The sequence below is a fragment of the Eleginops maclovinus genome, chromosome 18, assembly GCF_036324505.1.
Source record: "Eleginops maclovinus isolate JMC-PN-2008 ecotype Puerto Natales chromosome 18, JC_Emac_rtc_rv5, whole genome shotgun sequence".
Taxonomy (NCBI): Eukaryota; Metazoa; Chordata; class Actinopteri; order Perciformes; family Eleginopidae; genus Eleginops; species Eleginops maclovinus.
In genome coordinates, this window is record NC_086366.1 from 14,982,038 (window position 1) to 15,006,425 (window position 24,388).

Genomic DNA, 24,388 nt, shown 5'->3' on the forward strand with positions numbered 1-24,388 from the left:
TTTTTTTTTGTTTCTTTGAGGTCTTTCCATTTCATGAGAATATTAACTAACAACATAATAATTGTTTTTGTTTTGTTTTGTTATCTACTAAATGTTATGAATAAGGTGATCATTTATTTAAAACAGAACCACAGCCTCAAGTAAACCAATATCCTGCAGTAGGTGAGTTCCTGCGCATTTAGGAGATTTGGGAGTTCTTCTGTTTCCCTCTCTCTTCTGTTCAGGTCCCCTCCCTCCTCCTCCTCCTGCTCATAGAAAACCTGCAGCTCAGCCAGCCGTGATTCAGACGCGCTCTGTGCCGCTAACACGAGTTTCCAGTGGAGCACACACTGTAACTCTGCAGCTCCAACTTTGTTTTCACCAACTTTTTGGGGGGTTTCGATACCATGCTGGATAAACCGCATTAACCTTTGATATTCGTCAAAAGGACGTTTGTTTTACGACAGCGCAGGTACAATGTGCAGCAGATCGACTGATTAAAAGTAAGTTGAACACAACATTTCGCAAAATAAAGCTACTTAAGAAAACGTTTCTCTTCTACAGAGAATCCGTATATATGTTGTCTAATAAATAAATGTAGCACGCTGTATTATGCAGTATTGTTTGTAGTATTTATAAAAAACATGAGCAAATAAGTTTTGATTTTAAGTTGTAAAGTACATAAAAAACTACATTTGTCTCTAAATTCAATTTTGCCAGAGACCAGTGTTTCCTTTTTGGAATATTACAGAGATGGCTCACAGCTAACAATATCCTGTCAGCCTTTTGTTTGTAATAAGGTCATTTCAGCACAGTGAACATATACAAAAGGATTGCCAGCTGTCTTCACTGGCTTGGCTTCTGTTTCACCATTCCGCAACTATTTCTCTATGTGTTTTTCAGGTTTGCCAGTATCTGTATTGAATCCCTGTTAATGAGTTAACTTTGGGAATTTTGACACTGTACTAAAACTCCTCTCTTGTTTACTCTTAGGTGAGAGATCAGTCTTCTACAGTGCTGCAGTGTTTGCACTGTGACCTGTAGGTTCAGACACAGATAGTGAAGAGGACAGAGCCAATCTAGCATCATGGATATTGGCAATGATGTGGATTTGTCCAATAAAAACATCACCCCATTGTGGAAACGCCGCACGGACAACTGTAAAAAAACCCACGACTTAAGAGGACCCAAACCACGACCGCTCAGTTACCACATAAATGGATTAACGACAACAGACTTCCCTGTGGAGGACAATGGTTCTCTTACCTTGAGCCAACCTGATGAGGGAATCAAACCCCAGAGTTGGGGCAAGAACACTGTTGTGTTGAAGCACATTCTGCACAAACCCTTAAAAAAATCCAGAGTTGTCCGAAGCATCAGCATCGGGCACTTCTCAAGCGGACTCTTTTCACTGTCAAGATTTAGATCCGAGGAAAGCAGATCCGCCTCACTGGACAATAGAGTTCGTAATGTAGACTCTAATGGGGAAAATAACAGTAAAGGAGTAACAGTATGGCAGGAGAAGGGTCTTCAGGACAACCAGAAGTGCAGGTCCAGCCCTTTCAGTTTGAGCTCACAGAAAGATCAGATAGCATTTGGGACAAGTTCAGCCTCACCTGAAGAGGTTCCTATCAACTCTTCTCCTGTCCTGTCTTCACACACTCCTAACAACAACAACAGCCCCTCTCCCCCTGCCCGGCGCACTCCCACCCCTTCCTACAGCTCCACTTCCAGCATCCCCTCCCTTTCTTCTCTTACCTCCTCAGACCCACCGACCCCACGCTCCCCATCGCCAGCTGACAGAGGACAAGCAGTCCCTAGACCATCCTCATTCTCGCCTGCCTCCTCACATGCCTCTTGCTCCTCTTCCATGTCCTCCACGTCACCCTCTCCCTCACTTTCCCCATCTATCCCTCCCTCCATCGTCCTCAGCACCCACAGCCCTGCTGCCCTGAAGATGGGCACCCAGCAGCTAATTCCCAAGGGTTTAGCATCCGGTTTTCGGAGCAAGGTGCCTCCCTCTGAGACTCAAGTGCAAGGTTTGGCAGTGCTGCCTGTGTTGGATCACTCCAAGCGAGCATTGAAAGCCCTAAGTATGGTAGAAACAGGAACCTTTTTCTCTACAGGAGGGGGCCACAGTGAAGGTGCTGACAGAGAAAGTGAGAATCCAGGGACACTAAATAGAGGCCTGAGGAGTACGTCTTATAGGAAAGCTGTTGTGAGTGGAGTGGACTTAGAGGTCCCATCGATGGATCCAAAGGCCCATCGGTTTTCCCAGCCCATCATCAAATGGTTAGATGAGGATAAGCCAGATTCACCCGTCAGCCCAGCCAGTCCTGGCACTGTCAGCCTCACTAGCCCTGGAACTGCCAAGCCTACGAGCCCTGGGACACCCAAACTTGCCAGCCCAAGGATTATAAAGCCTGCTAGCCCTCGAACAGAAAAGCCTACCAACACTGGAAAAAACAAAGTGGGTGCAATCAATAAACAAACAAATAAATACATTTCTGCATTCATCTGCAAAGCAAATTAACAGTGAATGCCTGTTGCTAAACTATCTATGCTTACATAAACTGTGGTATTTTGATTGAAATGGCATTATCCAATTCATTATTGGGGGTTAAATTCAAAGTTTAAGTTGTAAAATCACCACACAGGCTGAGTATTGTGGTCAAACTTATCAGGCAGCAGAGGGTCAGACAAAGCCTTACAAGGAAACAATTAATGCAGTTGTTAGGAGGAATGAAGTAATGTGACACCATGCCCACACATACACACGTATACACAATGGCTCTCTAATTAGACAGGGGTCAATGAAGGAGTTCACCACAAAGGGCAGGTCATGGACAGGTGACATAGATACAGAACTCTTTTCATTCAAAATGTTGTGTGTGCCTGCTTTGTTCCTCAGAGGGTGTCCAAGTCATGACAATTGTGTTTTTGATTTATTTCAGAATCCAGATCGAAAGAAAGTATTAACCCATCAGCGGACGTTTGACAGTGAGGGTGAGAAACACCTGTCCTCTGTTTTTCCCTTTCTGTCTCTCTCTCTCAACCAAACAATAAATTACCGTTTAAAGACTTCAACTTGGTCTTTCTGTCAAAAAATCTGTTTCAGAGGAAGAGATGTACCAGAACTACAAGGAGAAGGCCTTACACAATGATTCAGATGAGGATGCCGATTCCAGAGAACCTAAACCAGATAACGGCATTATAGTGCAATACAGACCTATACGCACCTCCTGGAGCCAGCTCAGTGTGGTCAGTATCTCTCACACACACACACACACACACACACACACACACACACACACACACACACACACACACACACACACACACACACACACACAGTATGGCAGTATGCTGTCAGAGCTGTGGCTGTGTAGACTTGGAATGCTAATGCCTTCAAGAATGCTGTCATGTCCAGTTTGTCCATAGTCCATACCCATCCTCCCCCTGTTTCTGCCTTCTCTGCCCCTGACTCTGTTTATAAGGGAGTGCAGAAGCATTTTCGGGTGGACAGGGAGGCAGACAGTCAGCCCGACCCACAGGAAGTCTTGCAAACACTGCTGGGCCTTATGCCAGTGTGTTGGCAAATGCTACAAGCTTGTCAGACTACAAATATGCTTAAAATGTTGCCTCTACAGAGACATGTGGTGACTCTGCATTACATAATATAGTTTGGGATAGGAAATGGGGGTTATTAAGGAATAGCAGATGGGAAAAGGCTATTGAGTTTTTACTTAGGCATTCCCATCTTCTTGTTTACTTGTTGATGAGGGAAAGTGCGAGATCAAAAGCAGACCAAGGCATTGATGAAGGCAATTAGGATAAGTTCTTGAATTGCTGAGCAGATTATGATTTGCACTCAGACTCATATCAATGGAACATTGGTTCCAAGGAAAAGAACATTCAGTAAATGTATTTGGTTGTTTTTATTGGTGTTCAACAGAAAGTCAAAGAGGTGGCATTGGGCTGTGTCTGACATTAACCTGCTGACCAGGACTCTCTTTGTCCATCACAGCTGCTTTACAGTTGGGGATGTCTTCCTGTAGATGGCCAAACAATACATCATGTAAAGCTGCGGCATTCTTCTTTCACTTCAACAGGTTGTAGGAAATGCTGGTATTACATTTAGATTTTGTTGTGACAGGAAATAATTCCAATGAAGCCAAGAACCTGATTTACAAGTTCTCATTCTATGAGTCATGTAAGTGTAGTTTCTCTCAGCTTCTCCCTTCTTCTGTTATCCCCCTGCCACTTCGCACCATTATGGTTTGATGTATTTTTACATTTCCAGTAATCATTATACCTGGTTTCAGACGGGTAAGCTTCCCTGGAGCTACCTCCTCTCATGCTTATTAAGTTTCCTGAAATCTGTTTGTCTTGCTCTATTTCATACAAAGGACCATAGTTTCCGAAAAACTTTTTGAGCAATTAAATAATGACAACTAATTGATAGTGTTTCAGTCACGCCCGATGAATCCGCAAACTCGGATTCAGTTCAATTGGCATAACAGTGCGCATGGTTGTTAGCTCACTAAAACATCACAGCCTTATATTGATGCCTGATTTAGCTGATACCGTGATAAACCTTTGGAACAATAGATATTTGTTCTCCTTGTTTGCTGAGAGATGCAGGGCAGATACTAGAGAGAAGGCTGCTCCAGGAGCAGTATCACTTCCTTAGACCAAAACAGGATGCAAAGCTAGTGGACACAAGGAAGGATGGACTTTCAAGATTGGTGCCTGCATGTTTAATCTGGTAAAGAAAAATCTGGATGCACCCCGGGTCATATTGGATATTTGGTTGAACAGGAGACAAAGACATGTTTTTTTTTTAAATCTCAACCTTTCCTTCAGTTTGAAAAACGCCACCGGCTGATTAATTCAATGGTACTCCACACACAGCTAATTCCAAAGGAGTGCTTTCTTTCAGTCTTATTCAAATATCCTTTTGCCAAATCTGCCAGCCACATACCAACACGCATATACACATTCCCTTTAACCATATCCTTTGGCCAAATGTTGACATTTCATTTTGGATAAACCAATACCTATTTATACACTCCCCTGGTACCTCCTTATTCAGTAATGATCTTTCTTTCCCTATTTCCTACAACAACTTCATTGGCTCTCTATACAGTGTGGTATGCAAAGTGCTTCTTTCTTTGTCTGAGGACAACATTGGCACTCAAAAACACACATGAACGTACCCATGCTATAAATGCAAAGGTCCCCTCACCTGAAAAAAAATCCCCTGAGTAGTCAAACAAGTGTGACTTTGTATTGAAAAGCTTTTCACATTCTTCTGACTTTGTTTTTCATCTGTTTTCTTTTTTTTCTCGATACAGGTAAAAAAAAGTGGTCTTTCTGACCGTCTGAGTCAAGAGGAACGCAAAAGACAAGAAGTAGGCCTCATATTTTATACTTTCACGTTTGGTTCAGAGTGAGAAAAGTCGTATTCTCGCCAAATGCATGCTAAGTAAAAAAAAAGCCAAGCACTGGGGGGGAGAATGGCTGTCCATTTAGTCTCTGTAAACTCCAGACCAATAAGATGCCATTGAATGAGCACAGCAGGACACATGCATAATGGACCATTATAGCTTTAAAGCAAAGTCTTTGTAACAGGGCAACAAAGGACAGATGTTCCAATAAATATTTACATAATTTCCTGTCCTAATATGATTGACAAAACTTAGAGTAGTCCAATAAATAGTTTGACAGATACATATTCTTAAGTTGTAATGGAATTTTTCAAAAGTATTCCAAAAATGATTTGAGAGCAGTTGTATGTTAGGCAGTTGATGACAAAGCCCATCTCATAAAGCAATGTGTGTGTGTGTGTGTGTGTGAGTGAGTGAGTCAGGACTTAGTGTTTTATTTAAAGCATAAATGGATGACTAATGTGAAAAAGGCATAAGTTGTCACCTCACTTTGCCCTCCCTCTCTTGCACTTCCTTAGGCCATTTTTGAGTTGATCTCCTCGGAGCACTCTTACCTCCACAGTTTGGAGATCCTGATCCGCATGTTCAAGAACTCTGCAGAGCTCAGGGATGCCATTACCAAGACCGAACACCATCACCTCTTCTCCAACATCACCGACGTCTGTGAGGCCAGCAAAAAGTGAGTGCCCGGTTCTGTGGTAAAATTTCGGCAAAATTATTATCAGATGTACATTGATGCAAGTTTCAGTATTGGTACTTGCAGTGTATATGTTTGAAACCTTTTTGAGGTTGAAGACTAGACGATAAGTAACAGTTCTTAAATGCTGGTTGGTATTTTTAGGTTACTCGTTATCCTCTTTAAATTCTATCATTGTTTGTGGTTTGTGGTTCTTGGCTAATGAGCTGGATCTTTTTTGATTATTTAACAGCTGCAGTTGGTAGCCCTCAATCACTCCAAATGAGGTGTGTCTGTAAACATTATTTACATTCCTTTCTGTCAGCGTTACTGTACACTCTCTTGCTGCAACCAGAGTTGTTTTCAGTTTGGTGTAAGGAAATGTGGGTAGGCAGCGCTGAACGGTTTACTTTGTGTGGTCACCTGCTATGGGGTAAAATAACAATTCATATTTAGTAAAGTTATTTTAATATTATACCATTTCTTGCTGCTTGAGAGATTTCAAAAGCAAAATGGATGATGCATGAGTTCTTTAACTGTTTTGGTGAGTGTATAAAAAACGCAATGGCCAAAACTGGCTGCTACGATCTGAGTATACCCGTCCATCATGATTTACAGTGCATGCGTGTGGACTGTTTAATGACATTCATGGTCAGGTAACCATGAACTTCCAAAGATCCCATAAACTAAAACACTTGTGCATGAGAGGCCATGAAAGTAGAGACTGATGAAAACTGTGCGGCCTCAGAAATTACTGTGTTGTACAGAGCTCCATTATTTCTACAAATGATTGACGGATGAATTTCTCAGCCCATATGGTTTTCGTTATGTTCATATGTGTCAGTGCTTTTAACTATGGTACGATTTATTGTGTTTTTTATGAGAGTACTATTCAGTGTGACAATGACTTCAAGTGCAACCATGATGCAGTGTCATTGTTCAATGTGTGAGATAATCTGTTTAGTAATCATCATGGCAACAGCCTTATGTGCTAGTCTATAGTCACTGTTCTGGTAGCCTGCTATACGGACTAAAGAATTTACAACCAGTCCAAGTTTTACAGTCTTTTTACACTTTCCTTCTCTTAATCACCAATTGCTGAACCTACTCCGCCAACAAGTTGTTACCACATTTTTTGAGATATAAAAAAAAAAACATGTTAATAATATGGGTAATACAGTATGTGTGAAATGAGGTTAAGCTAGCCTTAATCTTTCTGCTGCCGAGGTTGTAAGCTCGGTGCGTTCACTGCCTCCCTGCTGCAACTGTTCCTGACATTTGCTCCGGGATTCCTTGTCAGGATTTTCAGCCCCCCCAGGGAGAAAGATTTCCTCATTCCGTACATGTTCACTTGACTTATCTCTGTTATCATGAAGGAAAAACAGCTTCTACAAATAATACTCCTCACTCTCTACAGTTTATTAGGCACATGGATTGACATGGACATTGTTTTTACATTTATTTACGCCTCATTCCCACTTAACATGAGTGGGGTTATCTGTAAATTCCTAAACAATTCCCTCCTGTATTGAGACATGCTGCAGCTCATCTCGCACCCCTTTCTCATTCAAATATACAGGCCACGCACGTTAATGCGATACTATACCCTTTCCCAGCTAAAAACCTAGACCTGCATAGCCCCAGGAGAGGAGAGTGGAGACGATGAGTTATAAAATGGCCTGTAGCGCTAGTCAAACAAGATGTGTAACTTGGAACAGATCGTCAGGCTTTCACTTACCCTCTCAGATAAAAATAGAAATATCACTCTGCCGGCTCCTGGTGTAGTCTGTGTGCTATAGTGAGTGTGAAGGCTGTTGAGTACTTCAAATGTAGGTGTGTTAGTGACTGTATTTCACTCGCAGCCTTAGGATATGCAATTAATAAAACTGTGCTGACAGGGAGGCTGATACCTTTTTGTATTTCTCAGTATCTGCTGGATGAAGTAGTTATTCTTAGTCAGTAGCTTAATTTGGGGCATTTTTTTTTGTTTCTCCTCACCCTGATTTAACTCACCTCCCTTGAACTCTTGGCTCATGACAGCATGCTGTTATTGGGGTCAGTGAGTTTTAACCCCAGAGTTAGCGTAGCCTGAATATGTGCAACCTTGGCCTGTTAAAGCCCTGAATACACCTTTAGGACGTGGGCCAGGGGACAGGACAATATGTGTGTGTTTTCTGTCATCCTGTGTACTCATGCCCTCATTAGTAAGAGGATAGTTCAAAAGGTGTAGGGTCAGGCATGACCCAAGGCCACAGGAGAGGCAATGTTTCCCATAGATAGTCATAGTGTGTGTTAGGTAGGGATGGGGACACTCAAGGTACTTCAACAGATGCACTCAATCTCAGTCCAACTGGTCACGGTCTGCATCCTGTGACCGTCCGACAGGTTCCTGTTTGTCACCTTGGTTGCTGCATGTAGAAACACTTATTCTCTTGATGTTGGCCATGTGGCTAGCCGTTAAACTGGCCATCTGGTGGAGCTCAGGAAGAGGAAAAGCCTCTGTGTTATGGTTAATGGTAGGCTATGTCTATTTTAAGAGGCGGGGAGTTCCTCTTTTGTGATCTTACAGTGGGTTTGAAAAAAATGTGTTGGTGGTGCATCCTGCCTTCATGACTTTATATCTGTCATTGCATTCTATATTTTCCCAAGCGTGGGATGACTCATGATTCGATGTTTCTGACCCCAGCTGCTGCCATGTACGGTACAAATCCCTGTAATACTAACCCTAATTTATCCTTTCCTCAGGTTCTTTAAGGAATTGGAGGAAAGACACCAACAGAACATTGTGATCAATGACATCAGTGACATCGTTGACAAGCACTCTCAGTCCAACTTTGATCCCTTTGTGACATACTGCTCCAATGAAGTCTACCAGCAGCGAACCCTGCAGAGGCTGGTGTGAGTGACCGAGCAGACGCGCAGATAGATGTTCTTCTCATATCTCTCATGGACTTGATCCAAGATTAGTGCTCAGACACTTTTTACTCCCTGTTCATGTTTTCCTCTTTGGCTCTCATCATTATTGTATTTTAATGAACATCTTCTCCCTTCTTGCAGGTCTAAGAATCCAGTTTTTAAGGAGGTGCTAACCAGGATAGAGAGCCACCCAGACTGCAGGAACCTCCCCATGATCTCCTTCCTTATCCTGCCTATGCAGAGGATAACACGTCTGCCCCTCCTCATGGATGTGAGTGCTGGAAAACAAAAAAGTAGCATGAGATTTGGAATAACAAGACTTTGACTCTTGTGCAACAGTTTGTTTATTCTTACTCTTAATTCTACATGGTATGCGACCCAACCTCTAAGATGTTTGTGTTACCTTACATTACTTCTTGATAATCTTTACTGAGGTCTGGCTCCTCCTTTTTCCATTTTTTAAATGTTTTTTTTCTTTCAGTTTTATGCTTCCTTCTTGACCATGTTTTTAGTCTCCACTGTGCCTTCCTCCCTTCCTCTCCCTTTCTCCTTCCATTCCCTTCTTGGTCCTCCGTCAGTGTCTCCCGAGGGACTCTGAGGTTTATGCTTGCTTTGCACTCAGAGACTTTTGGATCCTGAGAAAGTTTGGTTTGAATTCATTGCTTCCCACAGCTTTTTTGATGCATCAATATTTTATTGTGCTTTGATATATGGTGATGTTCATGGGTGCAATGAATTGTTGTGAAATGTTTTTTATTTTATAAAGTAGTGTTACCGATTTGTTGAATCCCTTTGTTGCAGACCATTTGTCAGAAGACGCCTAAAGATTCGGCCCAATATGAAGAGTCTAAGAAAGCTTTACAAGCTATCAGCAAGGTGCGTGGGTTTAACTCATCCTGTTTTTTATGTTTCATATTTAAAATAAATGTGATGTTTCTCCCTATAATGATATACTAGATATAGTTTAGAATTATTGCCCTGGATATGGACAACTAGGATTAGCCTTGCAGTCAATCGATTCTTTTTTAATGTTGTGTTTTGGTGAAGACATTTTTGCAAGTTATGCTGATTTCCAGCATTTCTTCTACTTGATAAATATCAGCTCATCAATCAAGGAATGCTTTAACTACCATAATAGCATGCAGGATACAGTTAATGGATTTAAGGAGTGAAAAATAAATGTTGAGATTAATAGACACTGTATTTGTATTTGTGAGCAGGTGGTAAGAAAGTGCAATGAAGGAGCGCGCACTATGGAGAGAACAGAGATGATGTATACCATAAACTCTCAGCTGGAGTTCAAGATCAAGGTACGGACCCAAATGTTACACACTTGCATCTCGAGTAGTTTTTCTGAAAACAACTTAATTCTGGTTAAGAGATGACATTAACAGTATAGTTACACAGGTTTAGGCCTCTGTGGCCACAATGATCGAGATCTCAGGAACTTGAACATTGTGGCCGGTGTTTTTCTTATTTACAAGAAAACACCATAGGGCCACAGGGTGTAATATCTCATTTTGTAATCTGAAAGTTCAAAATATTTTACTTTCATTTGTAAATTTGTCTGTGTATCTATCGTCACTTGGTCACATTAAATACATTCTGTGACTTTTGGACAGAGCCATGCTAGCTTTTTTCCAGTTCACAATATTTATGCCAAGCTTAGCTAACCAGCAACTGGCTGTAGCTTCATATAGCTTCAAATAGATAATATAACCAGATGGTTATATTAAGCAAACAGGTGTATTTACCCAAGATGTCTATCAAAACATAACAAAAACGGGTGTTCAACATGTGCTCCTGCAGTCATGCACTGACACGCAGACACACCAGCGACACTTGGCGACTATCCTTAAATGTAATGCACACAAGGCTTGGCAGGCTCTAGTGTTTCTAAGTAGTGTGGGAAATAGCTGTTGGCACATTTGGGATTCACATTCTAAGTCTGCTTAGCCAGTTGTTCACACATTTACACAAAACTCTGATTTAGGAATTTCTGACTTCAGACAAAATTGTAAAAAAAAATGATTTGGTTAGATTTAAGCCCATTTCCTCTTCATCACATTCTCTTTCTCCTTTTCCTCCAGCCTTTTCCCCTGGTCTCATCCTCCAGGTGGATGGTAAAGAGAGGAGAGCTGACTGCATTTGTAGAGGACAATGGCATCTTCCTGAAGCGAAAGTCACGGCAACAGGTCTATTTCTTCCTCTTCAATGACGTCCTGATCGTCACCAGGAAAAAGAGGTTAGTCTGGATCTGTGTTTGATTTAGCTGGTGTGAGTGTGGCCTTGGTGTGGCTTTGCTCATAACTCACCTGTTCTGACATGTTCAGGGGGAAAGTGTAACCGTAATCACTTGGTCTTCACTGTTGGAATGTATGAACTGTTTATGGGCATGACCCTGACTGCATGTAATAGTGTCCTCTCTATCTTTGTGATTGCACTTTTTGGAATTGGACAACAAGGAACAATGACTGAGAACCCTACTGAAATGAAAGCAAAACACTTCATATACAGGACAAACAGGCACAAAACAACTGTATCACAGTCACAGTATCAAGTAATTATCAGCAGGGTTGAGGAAGAACCTGTTGATGCACTGTACAATCAGACTGCTCTTTTATGAGATTTTTAATATAATGAACAGGTGCACTGACCTGAACCTGTTGCAACTTGGCTTCTTGAATCTGAAACTTAACTGATTGTTGTTGAGGTTTCAAAATATCCTGGTACTATGACTCATCTGCAGCTAGTAGACCTGCACAGTGTCAGTGAGTCTGCTTTCCCCTCCTCTGGTTCCCCTAGTTTAGGGCAATAACATGAAATAAACCATAAAGAGGACTTCCATGAAATGATGTGGTTTTCATTTGCTTGCGTGCAGTGTGGGTGTGCGTGCACATGTGTCTATTTTTTCCCAAAAATGTCTTTCCGTCCTGCTCGCTCTGTGTCTGGAACTGATTGTCCCGCCACTCGCGAAAACTGAGAACTCCTAAGAGTCATAAAAAAAAGGGGTAGAAACATTCCATGTGATATTTTTCTGGGAATCTGAGCATGGACGGCAGACTCCAGTAGTGTGTGGTGTCAGGCCTTTTTTGAAAAAAGGGATTTGAGAAAAGGGAGTGCTCCGGAGATGTAAGTTTGTGTTGTGTGTGTGTGTTTGAATGGGAGACGCTGTTACAATATTGGTTTGTACTACGGGTGAGCGCTGGAGCCCTGCTGTGGCACACTATTCTACTGCTCTCCATCTGCAGGAATCAAAACAAAAACACCTCAGGATACCCGAGGCTCGCCAGGCATAGCCAGGTCACAGAACCTCCAGAACTTAATAGCGTAATAGCTCTTTCCCCTGTCATTATGACCTGGAGTGTGTGTGTGTGTGTGGGTTGATTTCTTATGAGCAGCTAAATGAACTTTGTTGCCAAATGCAATAAAGTTACGTGCTTGAATCCTCTCGGCTTCTTCTTGTGTCATTTTTCATGAGCTTACAATGAAAACCATGAACACCAGATGGAAAGGGGGAAAGGTCAAATCCAGAGCAGATACACAGTGGAAAGAAAACATACTTATGACCTGAGAATGTTTTCGGTATTACCGGACTATATATCTTGATTTTCAAAAGAAAGGGAGCACAAAGATGTATGTTTGGTTAACCAAACATACATCTTTGTGCTCCCTTTCTGGCTTTGGTACGGGTTCAGTGGATTTGACCAAAATTCAATTTTGTTTTGTGTCTGCTAATCAAAACAATATTATTTTAGATTTTTTACTAGGCTGAAACACTCAGTTGATTGTCTTTGATTAACCTTTGATTATAGATTGTGCTATTTTGGCCGCAAATACCAAACATGCTGTATTTCCAGTTTCATAATGTGGCGATTTGTTGCAATTCTCTGATGTTGTATTTCTATAAATCGAAAAATTGTCTACAGGTTTTGGAGTTTTGATCAGATAACACAAAACTTCACCAAACACTCTGTGTAACAGTGTGGGAAAGCTGGGAAAAGTTTTTATCTACTGCTCTCTGGATCACAGGAACACTTACATAACACTGAGTCCACACCAGCTGGCTCCCTTTCTCACGTTCACATCCCCCTTTTTCCTGTGTAATCATATAAACGTTGAGGTTAAGGTATTCATCTCTCTCTTCTATTTTCTCTCTGTTCTTTCCCTTTCTTTTTGGTTGTCATGACCTTGTGGATTTTTTTTGTCTGTGTTGTCTTTGTGTGAGTGTGCGTGCAAAAGCCTATAATCCCAACACTTTCTCTGCCCATTTTTTTTTCCTCCCTCTGTTTGAGTCACTAAACCATAGTCTCAACACACCTACTGTTCTGTGCACCAGAACACTATGCTCTTACAATGTGTTTGGGTGCATGTCTGCCTGCATGCTACACTTAACATCTCTCTGATGATTTCTGTTAACTTTTCTTTAGTGTTGAACAACTGGTTATATTGTAGTAAAATGGAAACTCAGTTGTGATGACGTGTGGAAGAGGCCTGCCTTATCTCTAACAGCAGAGTAGTTTTCATTCCAGCAAGTTTGCGTGTTTGTTTCTAAGTAGTTTTGAGGTAGCCAAACAGTAGATAGATTCATTTCCCTATTATTTCAATTGTTAACACACGTCTCCCCACTATAACATAGGATACTAAAGTATTTCCTACAGTATTTATCATTAATCCAACACTGTATAGTGACTAACCCACATACATGAGAAAACTCACCTCATAAACATGCAGATACTCCACGCATCCCATCCCCCAGCGTCATGCAAAAGGAATTCCAGGCAGTTCACCTATAGGGCTGTCAGGGGCCAACATGCTGATCCACAGATCAAAAACGTTTTTTGAATGTTAAATAGCATAATATCTGGGATTATTCAATCTTTTTATCGAGAACTCCTTTGGGATTATTAGGATTTGAGTTTAGTTGAAGGTCTGACATTTTTTCTGGTGAAAACTATTGCATTGTAACCGGAAGTGTTGCACAGTTTAAAGGGCTTTCAAGGGGTTAAACCCACCAAAATCATCAAAATCCATTACAAACCAACTTTTTCACCTCAACGTTTTTTTTAAGAATGGATGACACACAGTGAAAATATATTTTGGTGCAGATAGCTGAATTTAGAGATTGTCACTCACAAAAAAATCATATTTACCAAACAAATTTAAGCGTGATTACATCTTGTTCATCATGTCTTTGTAAGAAAGCAAATAAGTACTTTTTCTAAATCATCAACCTCTTTGGTTCCACTTGTCATTACAGTTGTCTGTGCTTTCTTTCCTTCCCACTCCTGCTATCTTTATCTTATCCACCTCTCCCTGTTCTCTTTCTCTTCTTCCCATAAATCTAATTGGTTGTGGGCAACAGCCTTTAAGTTGATTCATTGGTGGACAATAGGGGCTGATGGGTAACAGTTGAACCTTGTTGAGAACCTCCCGACCGTGACTTGATCCCTCAGACAGTCACTGCCCCAGAGTCCAGTGTGTGAGTGTGTGTCAGTGAAAGAGTGAGACATGGACAGATACACTACTCACTATTTCTTGTTTAACTGCTAGCTTTGTTCCTGCTTGTGTTTGTGTGTTCAGCCCAGTAATAGACATGCTGGCTTACAAGAACCTACTTCCTGTCCAGTAGCTTCTCAGGCTGGCTGCTATTTCAGTCTCAGGTTGATAAAACATGTGTTTGATGGACACAAAGAAAACACACACACACACACACACACACACACACACTCACACTCACACTCACACTCACGCTCACACTCACACACACACTTTCGTCTCTAAGTTCAGCGCAGCGTTAGAGGTACCATGTTACACAATCAGATCCAGATTTTTGAACTTACTCCATATATTTCTTGACACAAGGTCATGCTCAGGTAGAGGTACTCAAGGGAGATATAGGCATGAGGTAAACCAGTGGGAAGCTAATTTAGTGTAAAGATATTTAGAAAACTGAATATTTGGACTGGCAAGTTAATGTGCCAGTTCATGTATTAGTCCAGGTGTATTTTTTTTAACTACACTTGACTGAGGTACCATGACATTTTTACTAAAACAATAAGCTTTGATGTAATGTGTAAGCTGGAGTTGCTTGATGGTGTAGTGGGTACATGATAATCAGCAGCTGAATCCACATTTATGACTTCAATACCAACTTAGTAAAAGCCGAGCATCCAATTACTTTTTATAACCTTTGTGATATTACATTGGAGGACCACTTACAAAGAAATGAACAGTCTGTCATTTTTATGGTGGGTTTATTTGAAAAGTGAGAGACTGAATATCAACAAAACAAATCCAGAAATGTTAAAAAAAAAAAAGATATAAATTGATTTGCGTTTAATTGGGGGAAATAAGTATTTGATCCCCTTGCAATCAACAAAAATTCTGGCTCCCAAGTACTGGTTAAATAAGTCCTCTTGCTTTAAAAAAGTACTCCTGATGTCAACTCTTTACCTGGATAAAAGACACCTGTCCACAGTCAATAAATCAGATTACAACCTCTCCACAATGGGAAGACCAAAGACATCTTGTGGTCATGGTGGAACTAATGTCTAAGGACATCAAGGACACGATTGTAAACCTGCACGGGATAAAATACTTATTTCCTCCACTGTATATCTAACTCAACATAAATCCAGTTGTAAGTTTATCTTGAAATGACAAGATTACTGGTTCTAAAATTAATACTTTTTTTGCATCGTTATCTAACTGCATTGAATGGTGGGATACGTTCCAAGAAACATGTTTTTGAAATGCATTTGACTGTCAAATTCGGTGTTAGTATTCCACTGAAGCAACAATATGAGTGTGAGAACGTGTTTGTGTATGCAAAAGTCACTACATCGATGTTAATGGCAAGGCCTGTTTGTATGTGTTTGCATTTCCGTGTAGTAGCACTGCTGTTTTATTTTGTCAACTAGCTTTGTCTTTACTTTGATGGTTGTGCTGAATTGGCCTTTCTGCCACACTCAAATGAATCTTAATTAACAAGCAGAGAGAAATAACAATAAGATAAAGGTTTTTTCTGCCTCTTTCAGCGAGGAGAGTTACGCTGTGATCGACTACGCTCTGAGGGACCAGATCTGGGTGGGTTCCTGCCAGCCGGAGGATCTCAACCTGTCACCGGTCAGAAGCACCGCCAGCATGCTGAGCTCACGGCAAGCTGGCGCCAACCACCTTTTCCGTCTGCGTTTCCGTAGCAACCACTCCAGTGAAAAAGTGCCCATGATCCTTGGGTCGGAGTTGCTGTGAGTGCTTTATATTATATTAACCTTTGTCCTTCTTAATTGTATTGTTTTTGTTTCTCTTGCATTTCAGTTACACATTAACGAGCTCTGCTGTTAAGCACGAGATGAATCCTGTTTTCTCTGACAATGTATTTCTCCTGCATCTTTGTACATATCAGCAGGTCAAGGTACGCATAAGGTTTGATATTTTGGTATCCAGAGATTAAGTTGTTTGTTGTAAGTTCTATCACAGGTACTTCTTTGTCCATAAAACACTACTCCCAAAGATAATCCCATTACCCCTCTTCCCTAAGCTCTTATTTCTTAGTCTCTTTTGGACCATTACAGGTCACAGGGATATTCTGTTACATCCATTCTCAAGAGACAGCCTGAGCCTTTCTGCTTGGTGTTTATGTGACTTAGGAAATGGAAGTTTATTGGTCGGTTATACAGTCATACTGTCTACACTCATCCTGTTACACAGATCAGCTGTACTAGATAATTGTTTTGTTGACTGAGCCTCTTTCACCCCAGCCATCTACTCTTGGGAGAGCAACTCTCGTCTAAAGTCTGCTGGTTGTAGCTCACATCTGTTGCATGTGTTGCATGTGCAGTGTAAATGATTACTCAGACTTCTGAGTTAAAATGAATCAAATCAGCTAGTTTGATCTTCCTGGATATTCATGCCTGTAGATGTGTTGGTAAAGTTTGATCCCTCCCTCTCTCTCTCTCTCTTTGTAGAGCAAAAAGAGTGAAATGCACGTTGTTTGGATAGATTATATAACCCGCACAAACAAAGGAGATCTGTCATATATTGGACTTCACACAGGGTTTATTTGCTCTAGTTGGCGATGTCCATGTAGACTCACAAATGCATAAGCGTGTGCACACACACACACACACACACACACACACACACACACACACACACACACACACACACACACACACACACACACACACACACACACACACACACACACACACACACACACACACACACACACACACACAATTTTCACTGTAATTATTTTCTGAGGTTAAAGGCTTTGTTTAAGGGTGTTTTCTACAAACAGGGTCGGTTCCTCCTCATTCCTGTGTAGATAGAGATCCCCTGTATTCTCATTACCCACGGTGTGTTACTTAACTCCACTGTACAATCACTGCCTTTTAAATGGCTCTTATCCCTGTTTCTATTTTTCTTTCAGCCAATTGTTCCACAATATTGTGACTTCAAAGTTATATTTATTATATACATTAGAATCTATAAGAGTTTCAATATAACCACAGCTAAAAAAAAAGAAAAACAGGAAAGTGAAAGAAAAGTCGGATAGCTCATTTATATTTTGCAGACTTACTTACAAATTATATATTTTCTAACCAGTTTGTGGGTTCATCCAGTGACTAGTTACTGTACATATCCAATGCCCAATGTTGTGTTTGTTCCCTGTTGCTATTGTAAAATAAAACCAGTTTTCTTATTGAATGGCGTTGGACCAGTGGTATTAGCCCCCGTGAAGTGAAACCCCGACAAAGCCACTGCAGTAATAGTGTTAAGTGTGACTGCTATGGCTCTGTGTAGGAGGGAGTGACATGACTTCAATGTGCTGCCAATTGAGCCTTATGTACTTCCCATGTGTACATGAGGGGGTCTTCTTGTCTGCTGCCCTCTCTCTATAGTGTGTTGTTGTGGAAAGCCCCTCCTTTGATAGCTTGGGTTTGGGGCCCTCGGCTAAGATGTAAGTGTGTGTGTGTGTGTGCATGTGCATGTGTGTGTGTAGCACTCACTCACCATAGTACTGAATGAGCTGAGCAGCAGACCCTGAAAACGATCTATTGTTACAGTGGTTGCTAGGCATTGTTTAAGCTGTTGCCTAGCAGCAGCCCTGTGTTAAGTGGGCTGTTTCCCACGACTATCTCTCCTCACTCTCCTCTTCTTCTTCAAAGTCCCGTGTCTCATGTTTTAGACAGCAGCCGGTGGCGGCTCTTTGTTTTTGAGGACCAGAGAATAACTTCCTCTTCCTCCGGCCATTCACCCCAATTTAGTGATCTAACCCTACATGACACATGGAAGTGTTGTCTCATTAGACAGCCTATTTTGGTTAGAGGACATAAGGAGACCTATGAAGCTATAAGACTGAAGAGTATGCAAGACTGATGATTATTTCCCAAAATTACATACATTTGCAATTACTCCTTGAGTCTATAAAATGTTTTGAATTTAGTTTAAAATAGCCATCCCAAGTTTTCAAGAGCCAAGGATGATGGATTGAATATTTTTGAGTAAAGATTGTTAGATAGTCAGTAAAATGCCAGGAAATTATAAATAATGTTTCTTAGAGCTGTGGGAGTCAAATTGTTTATGGTTTTGAACAGTGCCCAACCCAAACATAGTCGTATTGCAATAATGGAAACTTAAACAATAGCACAGGACAACAAGCTGATTATTGTAGTCACAGTTCAAGTGGGCAATAGATCGAAAGGCTTACTTTGTGCATACATTAAAGAGTGTTGGAGCATGTCTCTATGCATTGTTTTTGCCTACAAAAGCAGTATACACCAAAAAAACTGCTGTATTGCCCACAATTCCCTATAATGCTCCCTTCACCACGGAATTTTAGTGTAGCTCAAGTCAGGGTAACAATGTGAAATTCCACACATTCTAACTGAAGGCGGGTCTGTGTTGTTTTGTGGAAATGAATCTGTAGAAATTGACTTCTTCTAGAGTTGGTTAATGTGGGCTTTTCTGCTTTCATTTGTACTGACCCTTCAGTTTTTACCATACATGTCTGTGTGAGGTCTGAGAAGCATACAGTAGACTGATGTTTGACTCCAGCAGTGACATAATGCATCAGGAATTCAGACTAGACAGCTGGATCTAACATGGCACAAGGACGTCTGTGTAGCATTAGCGATTCTCTTCTCCGTCTGTGTCCTCTTCCTTCTCTCTGTATCCTTTTGTTTGGTGTGTGCATGTCAGCTTGTCTTCCCCCTGACCCTGATGTTGTGTTCTGTCGAGAGTCAGTGAATAGTGCTTCTCTGTAAGTGGAACAGAGCAACTACAGAAGTCTGCACAACAGTTCTGTTAGTAAAATATGCAGCTATAACAAAAAACAGCCCCCGTTACATAAGAGCTGGAGAGGGGAGTATGTACTTCTGTTGCACACTTTGGCATTGTCTTTTAACTTAGTCTGCCTTCAGTTGTGTAGTTGTTTTAGGCATATCCTTCTATGTCTGCTTTCACCTTAATGATTACTGGAAACATGCTGATGGGAATTTCTCTTTCATTCCCTCTGCCTGAGAGTTATATTTCCTGGTCAGCTCTGATTAGAGAAATGTCATGTTTTTGTCAGATGAGCAGGAAATCTAATCTATTGTGGTTAGGTAGAGACAAGGAGGGGATATGGTGGAGGGTAAACACATTGATAGGAGTGAGCAGAGAAAAAAACCCACTGTTCTGGTGGTGATTTTAAGTTGGCAAAGAAGGGAAGGTTGGAAAGAGGCTGTCGTCACTCTTTATGTGCTTGTGAGAAGGTTTTACAGGGTAGCGGCCAGGCCTCTGCTCTTTTCAGAGGTGAAACAAGAACCACTGACAATAGATTTATGATTCTTTGCATCCTCTTAAACATTGGGATGAATGGTAAAATGCAGAGGGCGCTTTACTACCTCTACTCATTGAATACACGGATCCTGCACAGGCTTGTAGTCGAGAGGAGAAGGGGCTATGCACCTGCTACAGTGTTCACATGCCTGCCTGTAAACACATTCACACTCTTCACACTTTTAGGCCTGGATTTTTTACCTGAATCTCTTTTGGTATGTGCCTCACATTGCACAGATAACCATTAAATGCCTCTCAAACATTTTGTGGTTGCCTGTTTCCGCTTGTGCTAAATGTATTGCATACGTTGAGCATATGCATAGTTTCTGTAAAGTATTTCAGCTGTTTAAGCCTGAGAAAGCAACCTGTCATGATGGTGCATTGGGTATGTGCGCATGAATCTGTCAGCATGTGTCCAGCTGTCAAATGCAAAGACTAACAGATGTCGTTCCCACAGATCAGCTCGGATGTTGGAAGAACTTGCACATTTGATACAGAGAAGTAACCAGGCCCTTTATCAAAGCCCCTTTCCTTTAGCACCACCAGCAGGTTCACATTTGTACTTAAAGCCTCTCAGTCACTTTAAAACATATGGCTGTGAATATCTGCTCTCTTCTACACCCACTCTGCAGCATGTTGTACCTTGCCGCAGGTTAGCCATTATTAGATCCAAGGTCTTAGTTCTCTGCCGGGTGGTTTCCTCGTCCCCCCTGTCTCCTTTTTCCAGAGAGACTTGCACAACACCGGTTTATTAAGATGTAGTTTATTGGGTTAGTTGTTTGGACATCAGGTATCCTCCAAGTGAGTTTGCAGATGTTTTTTTTTAATGTATTATACCAAGTTATTTTTTTTTAAACTGCAGGCTTGTCTTCATCCCCTTCGTAAAGGTAAAATGATTCTTCTTTAATTGTTTGACATACAGAACTGGTCCATCCACATTTACTAATTCCTAAAATATCTAGCCTGTACCTTTTCATCTTACTGATGACCTGGGTTTATAATTGTCTCTTCCTGGCTTGGTTAGACTTCCTAGTTCTAAATTGACATTCACAACAACCTAAGCCTCTGTCCTACTTAGTGTTAAGGGTTAAATAACGATTGGACTGTCAAATGTATAATTTGACTACAAAGGTCACACTTTATCAGTGGTAATGTTGCATTATGGGAATCTTAGTTAATGATTTTACTGAGAGTTATTGTTATAAATGATTTCTAGAGTTTTATACACTCCAATTAGTTCTGGAAGTATGATGTCAGCCAGTGTTTTATAGCTTCTTTCTCCTGAAAAGGACCAAAACAGTATGTGTACGATGACAACACAATAATGAGGTCTGACTCATGGGACTTGCCTGTTTGAGGCCCTTGTCAAGAGCCTCCACACAAATTCCGCTCTGCCTGTGAATTGTTGTACCTATCTGCACGATTCAAGCCAAGAGTGCTGAGTCACAGGGGCCTCAACAAACCCCTCGGTTAATTTCCTGAACCCCCTTCATCTCTCCCTCTCTTGCTCTTTTTAAATCCTCGACTTCCTTCAGTGGTCGCTGAGAACAGGTGAAATGAGAGATGCAGTTTAATGCAATCTGACCTGTGCGACTCCACCCACAGTTTTTTTTCCCCCATGAAAGCAACAAGAGAGAGGAAAAGCAAAACAGGTCTGTTCCCTCCTGGGATTCCCCATTGTGCTTGTTCTCTTCAGTTCTCTGCTTCTGAAAACTCACCTCTCTTCCGTCGTTGGAAGGAACACTGCTTATATCTGGTGTTACCTAGTTGTCTTTTTTGAAAAAGTTTGTTGCTGCAAAGGTTCTTAAAACAGATGCAACATCTGTCATATTTATTCTAAATAATTAGCCCCAATCCCAATTAGAAAGTGAGCAACTCTCGCAGTAGGGCCTACTGTCTATTTCTAGGAGTTTTAATTGAGTACATACTACTCTCCATATTGTTCAGGTGTCTTTTAATGCCAAAAGAGTGTTATATCTCCTTCATTTGCTGTTATTTATGCTTCTAGGAATGAGCGTGCCCGATGGATCAGCGCCCTGGGCCAAAACGTCAACAACAACAAGAGTCAGGACAGAACCTGTAAGTTGCTACAAAGCATTTTTTCACACACACACTTTTATAAGGCTCACTGACCTCTCCTTTTTATCCTAGTGCGCCATCTGGTGGTCATTTTGTTTAACAGTTTTCCTAATTCCAAAACAATAGGCTTGTTAATTCAGATATATTGTATGCAGGCTAGTGTAATCTACCTGAAGTGATTTATGGACTTGTTGTGTGTCTTTTTAGATGTCATGCAGGTTGAGGTGATCAGAACGTACACAGCCAAACAGCCGGATGAGTTGTCCCTGCAGGTGGCTGATGTGGTGCTAGTCCTGCAGACTGTAGAAGACGGTATGTTAGCTCTCTCCCTCTCGTCCTAATCCCTGTCTTGCTTTCTAGCTCTTTCTATAGCTTTACTCATCCTCCATAGTATTCCTCTCATGTTACATGTTCCTGTTTTAACTGCATCCTTTTCATCATGCACTTTTATATGCTCTCTTTGCCATTTTTCAAAAGCTATCTGTCTTACATAATGTGTTTTTAAGCCTACACAAACAAACCGAGGCCTAGGGAACCTTTCCCTTTTTGGTGACCATAGCAACTGATTTTCATGTAAAGAACAGAGAGCATTGACCATCAAAAGCAGTGTCACGGTAATAGCACGAGAAGAAGCAACACATGCTTAAATATTCATGTGGAGTACAATTTCCTCTCTTAGGCTGGTATGAGGGTGAGCGACTGCGTGATGGAGAAAGGGGGTGGTTCCTCGCCGAATGTGCCGAACCAATCACATGCCAGACCTCCATTGAGCGCAACATACAGAGGATGGACCGCCTGCAGGGGTTGGAGACTAACGTGTGAGCAGGATGAGTCCGGTGATTTAACCACAGAGGGCTTTTTCTGACCCTTTGACCCACCTGCCTTTTTAAAAACGTAAACCCTGACATACAAGTTCAGTAACAGCAGCAGTGACCGGCCTTCAGGGACGAAATAGACCAGACTAGACTTTTCACAGTGATTTAAAGATCAACCCATTATTCTTAGGACTTCTGTTCTACCTCCACTAAATATCAGGCATGCTGTCTGACTTTCAAAGCAAAGAGTGTTCAGAACAAACTCAGCAGAAGAGCAGACTTCCCTAATTACTGATCATCAGTCCCTGTGTGGGTGGGATCTGTCACATTCATTAATTTTCCGTTCGGTTGGAAAACATCCATTGCCCGAGTCACTGCTTTCAACACCCTGCTACATAACGAGTGTTGGTGTGAAATTTGTAAATGTTTATTTTTTCTAAACATATTTCTTCTTGTGATGTGCAATGTAATAATGAGATTACAGTACTGCTATAGGTAAAGTAGACCAAGCAGTGTGAAAATAACTGCCAAATGTGAGCTCAGTTAACGAGGATCAGGCCATGTGATTAAGAGCTTTGCCAGTAACAATGTAACTATGATTGTTGAAGTGATAATAAGGCAAGACGGTGGAATTGGCAGCTTTCGAGTGTGTGTGGGCTAGTGAAGAAACTCTTTGAGAAGCATCTGATGGCAAGTGAACCGATTATAATGATATGTTACAAGAAAATACAATAAGCTGTAAATTGAGCTGCAGGACCGAAACAAATGCAACTTGTCCGAAAGCCAATGCACTTTGTGTAAATAGAATAAGTCCTAATTAATTTGATATTAAGCATTACAGTCCTCTGGGAGGTTTAATATCATAGGTCATCTGGCGGTTAAGCAAAGGCCAAGTATCTGTTCTCTACCTTGCCATTTGTCACCAGTTAATGTCATCACCATGAATCAGACTTTACTTTTGTGTCACAAGTGCCATTTTCTTTCCATCCACTCAAAGAGTTGGACAGCCTGAAATATCACACACATTAGATGCCAGCCAGGGCTGTATACATAAATATTCCCCTTAGGATTTATATCTGCGATGCTACAGATGCAAGCTGAAATGAATGTGTGTGCTGATTGTGAAACGGGTGGAGAGAGCAGTCCGGCCCAGCCCTGCTTTTAATGTGATTGTCCAGTGTGAGTCATCTTTTCAGTGTGGCCATGCCCAGCCAAAGTAAATGAATGGCTTGGTCAGAGTGTGATGATAACACAACATATCAATCCCAAAACTCTGGCCCCAGCCCAAATGACAACCACAACCACCGTTGAGCCGCATGAAGCGACGTCTGACAGTAGCGGGCAGAGCACCCAGCTGGAAGGACACGATTATCTAGATGAAGCTTTGCGTTTGCACTCAGGGGAAATTAAACATCTGTTACCACATATCTAAGCATACCTTTATTTTTTATTTGAATTGCTTCTCTGACCTGTAACTACTGTAAATCTGTGAACATGTAAATATGTAAAACAGCCTGAATTGTAACATGTATGTTTTTTTTTAAATACAGATTTATATTGCAACAAACTTGCATAGTCTTTCCTTATGAATTTCAATCCTCCACTATAAATAAAAGCTGAATTGCTTTGAGTCTGTGATGGAC

General features: G+C 41.3%; 1 protein-coding gene across 1 annotated transcript; it reads left to right on the forward strand.

Moving 5' to 3' along the window:
- Nucleotides 1–284: 284 nt before the first annotated feature.
- On the forward strand, nt 285–24,312 carry LOC134880403 (rho guanine nucleotide exchange factor 26-like). The gene is made up of 15 exons (XM_063907342.1): nt 285–482; nt 973–2,449; nt 2,934–2,985; nt 3,098–3,240; nt 5,337–5,393; nt 5,948–6,108; nt 8,851–9,003; nt 9,163–9,292; nt 9,823–9,897; nt 10,242–10,331; nt 11,112–11,266; nt 16,062–16,271; nt 21,860–21,930; nt 22,138–22,242; nt 22,610–24,312. The coding sequence occupies exons 2-15, from the start codon at nt 1,067–1,069 to the stop codon at nt 22,750–22,752; spliced, it is 2,928 nt and encodes a 975-aa protein (XP_063763412.1). The 5' UTR covers nt 285–482; nt 973–1,066; the 3' UTR covers nt 22,753–24,312.
- Nucleotides 24,313–24,388: the final 76 nt, after the last annotated feature.